This window comes from Terrapene carolina, unplaced genomic scaffold (assembly GCF_002925995.2).
Source record: "Terrapene carolina triunguis isolate 2854851 unplaced genomic scaffold, T_m_triunguis-2.0 Scaffold211, whole genome shotgun sequence".
NCBI lineage: Eukaryota > Metazoa > Chordata > Testudines > Emydidae > Terrapene > Terrapene triunguis.
The window spans coordinates 33099890-33107202 of NW_020664562.1; the positions used below are offsets into that span (position 1 = coordinate 33099890).

At 37.5% G+C, this 7313-nt stretch overlaps 1 protein-coding gene across 5 annotated transcripts in view; it reads left to right on the forward strand.

Annotated features, from left to right (window-relative positions):
- Positions 1-5850, forward strand: part of LOC112107617 (choline transporter-like protein 5) — a 199052-nt gene extending 193202 nt beyond the window's left edge. For 4 of the 5 annotated variants that reach the window (XM_026655798.1, XM_026655797.2, XM_026655800.2 and 1 more), the window contains one exon: positions 1646-2617. In XM_026655798.1, the coding sequence (XP_026511583.1) occupies positions 1646-1758 (113 nt within the window). In that variant the 3' untranslated portion in view covers positions 1759-2617. Of the gene's footprint in view, positions 1-1645; positions 2618-5586 lie in introns of those variants that run through there. The other variant, XM_026655799.2, reaches the window with a different exon arrangement.
- The last annotated feature ends 1463 nt before the right edge of the window (positions 5851-7313 follow it).

Genomic DNA, 7313 nt, shown 5'->3' on the forward strand with positions numbered 1-7313 from the left:
AAGGAGTGGGAGGGTTGGAGCAAACAGCCACTCTAGGGTTACCATACATCCTCTTATTCCCGGACATGTCCGGCTTTTCGGCACTCAAACCCCCATCTGGGGGGAATTGCCAAAAAGCCGAACGTGTCCGGGAAAATGGCGGCTCTGCTCCTCCCCTGACTCTTCGGCTCTGTTTAAGAGCCGAGCTGCCCGAGCGCTATGGGCTTCAGGCAGCCCCCTTGCCTCCGGACCCCAGCCGCCAGGCGGGCACTTCCCCGCCCGGGCTCCGGCGGCGCAGGGTCCGGAGGCACGGGGGCTGCCCGAAGCCGGTAGCGCTCGGGCAGCCCGGCTCTTAAACAGAGCCGAAGAGTCGGGGAGGAGCAGAGCCGCCATTTTCCCGGACATGTTCGGCTTTTTGGCAATTCCCCCCAGACGGGGGTTTGACTGCCGAAAAGCCGGACATGTCCGGGAAAAAGAGGACGTATGGTAACCCTAGTTTAGAGGCTCACAAGAATCAATCAGTTTCCTTCTCCATTTGATCACAAGACTTAGATGAACAAGTAGTTTGTCTTGGAGCAGAGAATTAGATGTCAGGAGACATGAGTTTTTTTATTTTGAGCTGTGCCAATGACTCATTTTGTGACATTTAGGCTAAATCCTGCAAAATGATCTGAACAAGCAGCCCCATGCAGATCACATGGCTCAAGGTCTCATTTTCCCTATCAGTAAAATGTTCATCTATCTTTGCAAACTGGTTGGGATCCTTGCATGAAAGGGTCTGTACACACATGCAAAATATTACAGTTTATTAATGCAATCAAGGCACAGCAAATCTATTCTGTCTTGAGCATTCTTTAGAAGAGTACAAATCATTCTTTTATAATTTGAGGTATAATATTAATAACCAGCAGTAACTCATGTCACAGCTCTGAAGATATCTCCTAGTTTTCACTAGATCATTCACTGTTTAATGTTTCTTTTGGGGGGAGAGGGAAGGTAGAAGGGAAATGCATTAAAATTAATGGGAAAATTAATATTTTCTTGTAGGTTTCTTTCCTTGTATGGCAAAACTCTGAGTCTCCATGCCATTATTCAAAACTTACATTCCACTCTGCTTCCCATGTCATATACAGCTGTGTATTATGGGAGCAAAATTGTGCACTTATGGGGTTAGATTTTCAAAAAAGCTCTGCTTCCTTTTAGGGATGGATTTTCAAAAGTGCTCAAAACCCAGCAGTTTCTTGTATGGCACTTTTGGCCAGATTTTCAAAAAACTAAACACCCACAATACCAGGCTCTTCTGGCCCTAGTTGTGTGTGCTGAGCACTTCTGAAAATTCCAGTGCAATTTTTAAACAAAAGAACTGGAAGAATTAAAAGGATTGATGTGCATAACTTTAGAATGTCAATGTAGCCCTCCACTGATGTTTGTCTGTTTTGGTGTAAAACCTCCTCTGATTTGGAAAAAAAGTGGAACTTGGTGCTTTTTCCAGTGTCCACCAGCAACTTAACAGTGCAGCTAAATTGTCTGGTATCAGATTTTCTAATGTTGGTTTTTCTGCTTTTTCTCTTGTTCAATTCTCTACCCTTTTATGTTTGTTTGTTCATTTTTTGTTTGATTGCACGGCTGCTTGCTGCTTTGGCTGCTTTTGCTGATGCAAATTCAGGTGAAGATTTGGAAAGAAATGATGGATCCACAGCAAAACCGTACTACATGTCAGCTAGTCTGCACCGAATTCTGGGAAAGAAGGAACTAAGCCCTAAGAAGGCAATGGGATAACTTTAAAAAATTGCTGAAAATCAAAACAATGTCACTTTTAAGTGGGATGTGTATAAACTAGGCAAAAGTTAAAACTGTAAATGATGCTTCTGGTTGATGGGTGATTCTTTTTATTTTTGCTTGTATCTAAAATCAATTAGCAATTTGGTAACATCTAACTAGATAGGGAAATGCTTAAACTAAGAGCTGTGAAACAAGGCCACATTTTAGTTTATAGAGTGCCTATGAAAAAGGAAAATGTAAATTTGAATCATTTTTTATCCATAGCTAAAAGTGTTTTAATAACTTTTGTAACACAGGTTGCTGTTTCAAATGACAGCTGTTTTGATAACATTTCTTTTTTTATAAGTGTATCTTTGTAAATGATATTCAGGCAATTTTTGAAAGCACTACAATGTAACCTAATTAGCCATAAAAATAGATCAAGAGACTCTAGCAAACCAGCAGATGGTACTAAATTTGTAAATATGGTGCTATGGTTGTATTTTTACTGTACAAGCTGGTTGGCAGCGATTTAAACTGTGATTATATATGTACTAATAGTTCCCTACATAGATCTTTTGATCACCTCCATTACAAACTGTATATGTTAATAAATGAGAAAGGGTATCACACAGGTTCAGTCTCAAAGAAGGTAGCTAGAGTAGACTACAGCTAAAACTGCTTTATAGTGAAATCTGTTATAACATAACCCCCTTTAGAACAGAAGTTGGGTTAAACATTAACCTCCATTGAAGGAGTGTTCCACTGTACTTGAAGAACATGGTTTGTGGTTCCCACAAACTTTCTATTTCCATCTGGTGCAAGATGAAAAATGTATAGCTTTCAGCTGCTGTGAATGGGAGATGCCCTTGTATTAGTATCCCCGGTGCCTAATGGTTCTATGATTTTATTCTACATGATGTTGAGGTTGAGCTCCACCTGCAGTATGGAAAGGAAAAACTGAAATGCAGCCGTTTTCCTTAGAGGCAAGTCTTCATGGCTCCAAGGAATTCTTATTTCCTGTGTCCATCCCAGATGGGCTTCCTCCCTCCTTCCACAGGCTGAATGCATTGTCTCTGTGGGACTCTCAGCTCCTGTTAGCCCATGGAGTAAGTGGCAAGGGCTAGAAATAAAATCTGAGTCTCTCACCTGATAAAGCAGAGCACTAATTATTTAGACCAAGGAGCCAGGCCCATAATGTTTGGTGTATGTTTAAATCATTAAAATTGCATGGTTATAAATGCAAAGACTAGTAGTAGCTTTATACTATTGGTGTAATACATGTTCGTTTTACACTGAGGGCTTATTTACATGGTGCCAGAAAAGCGCACTAGAGGGGTGTGATTTGTAAAGCGTTTTAATGTGTTGCACCCTAACTGCCCTGTGTGGACCTGCTGATACACTCTAAAAGGACTATAGAATATCAGGGTTGGAAGGGACCTGAGGAGGTCATCTAGTCCAACCCCCTGCTCAAAGCAGGACTAATCCCCAGACAGATTTTTGCCCCAGATCCCTAAATGGCCCCCTCAAGGATTGAAGTCACAACCCTGAGTTTAGGAGGCCAATGCTCAAACCACTGAGCTATCCCTCCAGGAATATGTTAAGGCAAACTAGGTTCCTTTTAGAGCACACCAGCAGGGTCTACACAGGGCTGTTAGAGGGTTTTATAAATCACACCTATCTGGTGCTGTGTAGGCAAGCCCTAAAACCCAAATTCTGCAAGCCTTCTGTGCATGGAACTACCACTGAAGTCAAGGATAGTTCCACTTGTGCACGGCTCACAGGATCAGCCCTACGTTTTATCTGAGGATTTATGAAGAGTAATACAAAGAATTCATGATTACTGTAAGTAGGAGGAATGGGGTAACCTTTCAAGGTGATGTTATTTTTGTGAATGGGGCTAAAAATACTTTAACCTATTTAAATACTATTGTAGAATAATTGTTGTAAAGTTTAAGGGGGCCCAGTGGGCCAGCATCCCATGAGCATCCAGAGATCCAAAGCCAGTGAGTCTACGTTCTAGCCTTCATGGGCTAGAGAATTTTGAATTAAGTATTCCATGGCAGTCCACTTAACAGGGTTAGAATTGGCAACATCATCCAGCTCTGTTGCTATTACAGAAAGTGAGCTCCTGGAGTTCAATGAGAACCTCAGCATCAGAAAACAGGGGCAGGTTCTTTTCCAGTTGGCTGAAGATTCAGTCATATGGGAAAGAATTTTTAAGAGCCCATACTTTGCTCTCTGGAGGACAGCTCCATTCCCAAGGTCAACCAAGAAACAAGGGTTGGTATAATACAACAGAGATTAAAGGAGGGCCTTCCTCCATCCTGCACTTGGGTGAATGGGAGGGGAGTAGGAAATTCCCATCATGCCTGAGTAATTTTGTTTATTAATACTAGCCATAGGTTGAATCAGTTGACTACAGGTGAGTTATTCCACCCATATGTTTGGGGTAACTCCTAGGGAATGGAAGGATCTTAAGATCACATGGCCTATGCTTTCAAAAGTGACTAGTACTTCTGAAGGCCTTGATTTTTGAGTGTCCATCTTGAGACACTTTAAAGGACCCTGGCTTTCAGAAAGTGCTGAACACCCACTCTTTGAAAACCAGGCTCTTTTACAAGGCTTCTCAAATTGGGTATCCAAAAATTGAGAAGCAAAAATGCAAGTCTCTTTTGAAAATTTAGGCTAGAATGAACTGTTTGGGCTGTGTGCAATCATTCCATCACCTAAAAGTCTGCTGATCTGCTATTCTGGATCAGGCCCCAATGTAATATAGGATGGTACTGTAATTAGTTCATTAATTTGCACCCAGAAAGACTGAGCAGAGCCATCTATAGTTCTGCAGTGGATTGGAGAGTTTTACTGGGTGCTCTACTGAAAAAGCGTATTTCTGAGTAAAATGCGCTTTTTGCCATATGAATGTAACCGTAGAGTTTAATATGACATAATAGAATATGAATATGACATAATAGAAATAGTAATAATAGTCATATGATTAGAAGTTTTCTTAATAAACCTATGCATTTGCTAGAAGAATTTCTAAACGTTTTAAACTGAATTGATTGTTTATATACCATAGATATATATATATATATATAACGTTCCTCCATTCATTACTATTTTGTGAGAATTAATTTAGACTATAAATTTACAATGTTTCTGAGAAGAGCATTTAAAAGCCATTTTTTAAAATGAAGCAATTAAGAGAACTGTGAAAATGCAAAGCAATATCGCTTAAATTCTCCAGTCAATCAGCTGAAATACTTTTTTAAATTATTTAAAATTAAAATTGGTAAAAGAGAACTGAATATTTTGGAATAATGTAGGCAGAAATTAATACAAATATTAATTTGCAAAATAAATCATACTTTTTAAAGAATGTTTAAGCCTGATTATTATAATGATTCCTAACTAATCCTTTGGGCCAAATTCTGCCAATTTATGACCTACGCAATCCCAGTGAATTTGGCACTTTACTCTGTTATTTGCTTAAACATGAAGATAAAACTTAATTACTATGTACTTCCTCACTTTAGGGAAGTGGAATATTGGGCTAAGTATGGTATGTTAAGATTGTTTATTATATAGGTTTTGATCCTACACCCACTGAAGTGAATGGGAAAATTCCCATTGATTTCAAAGGGTAGAGACAGGCCCATATAGTGACAAAAGGCTGATTATTATTCCAACTGTTTACAGTATAATAAATGCCAAAACATCAAGTATTGAAATAAACCTAGAAAGCTAAGAGAGCTGTTGTGCATTAAGAGTTCAGCAGGTGGTGCTATTACTTTTCTTATTGTACTGCTTTGATCATTTACTTTGTGCCATTCTTCCTTCTAGTGGAAGATTTAGAAAGACATGATGGCTCTGCAGAAAGACCCTATTATATGAGTAAATCTCTCTTGAAGATTTTGAACAAGCAGAATGTAGAAACCAAGAGACATTAGAAAATACCCAATGTTGTAACCACCCAATCGTGTTGGATTTAGTCCTGGTTTGATGCATTGTCTTCCCAACACTGTATTAATTGTCGGCTTTTATTTGCATGTTTTATACCAAAGCTTCTATGTAAAGCCATCAGAATTGGTAAGGAAACAGTTTAAAAAACAAAAAACCCAAGATGTGACCATTTTTATACTGAGATTTGTTTTTTTCAAGTTGTATTTAGCTTTTAATTCTAGTGGCTTGGATGTTTTGAAGATGCGGAATATTCTTTTAAATATAAGCATTTAAAAATATGAAATGTTTTCCTGTTGCATATTCTGGTATAGGACAGTAAAAAGATTTTAGAAATCATCATATTAAGCTTATTCTAAAAAGAGAGTCTTTAAATATCCTTCTAAAAATAAATGATCATAAAAATGATTAGACTTAACAGTTTGTCTCTGTATTGTAGTATAGAACTTCAGTCTTTAAACTATTGCCAGTCACCCAGCCTGTACAACTGTGCCCTCTATGACAAAAGTGCCTTACTGGCTATTATTATTACCCAGCTTATATTTTAAAGTTTACATACATAATTTAAACCACAAAATAGAAATTGCTAGATAGGAAAAACAAGACTCTTCCAGCTTAGTTGAAATGAAGTGATATAAAATCAACTGCATTTTAAATACATTTGACAATTTTGCTAAATACTGCAGCATGCACAATTTCCCTATTACTGTTGTCAGATCATGCGTATTTTATGCTCCAAAAAAGAAAGTAAAAGAGAATGTTTTTGTTACAAAAAGAAAATCATGTAAGACTGTTTGGTTTGCTTTAGTAAACTTTTCTAAATCTAATTTAGGGGATGCTGAACTCTTTAACTGGGGGCCCTATTTTGTCTTCAGCTTCAGAGATAGCCCATTGTAGTTAGATAATTGAAGGTAGAATTCGGCCCTTGGTATTTAAAATAGAATGAAAAGGGAAGTTAGTAGATATCTGTTACACCAATGTTATATGTTTTTTAGGTTCCCAAATGTAAAGTAGATGCTTCATTTTAAGACTGATTATTTACTATTCTGGAAGTGTTTTATAAATGACCTTTAATTTTCTAACTTTTGATACAGACTATTGGAATATAAGTGCTTCATGTTTAAAATTACTAGTGCTATTAATATAAAAACTGATTGTCTGTTACTATATGTTACAGAAGGGTCCATAAGCATTTATTTCAAATATGTACATGTAAAATCACAAAAAGACAATTTAAAAGTTGAGAAATGAGAGAGAAGTAACTGTCATTTTCACTTATCACATTTTTCATTTTGATGTGACTTTTAGAGATTTATCATTTTCATGCCAAAACCAAACTAATGTGAGCACATGACAGTCTGAGCTCTAAAACCTGTTTGCTTCTGCTGTGCAGAAATATTGGGAATGTATTGTTTAAATATCTTTGATAACTAAAATGTTTAATATTTAATGAAATTTGTTGTTACTTATTGTTTTACAGCTCTTGGGGTTTGTTCTAATAAAGATTTAGATATAAAAGAAGGATGCCTTTGTGCGGTTGCTTTTATTTTGGTGTGTGGCTTTTTAGGTAAATCCCTTCATGAAAACTCACTGTAAAAATATTTTAGTTA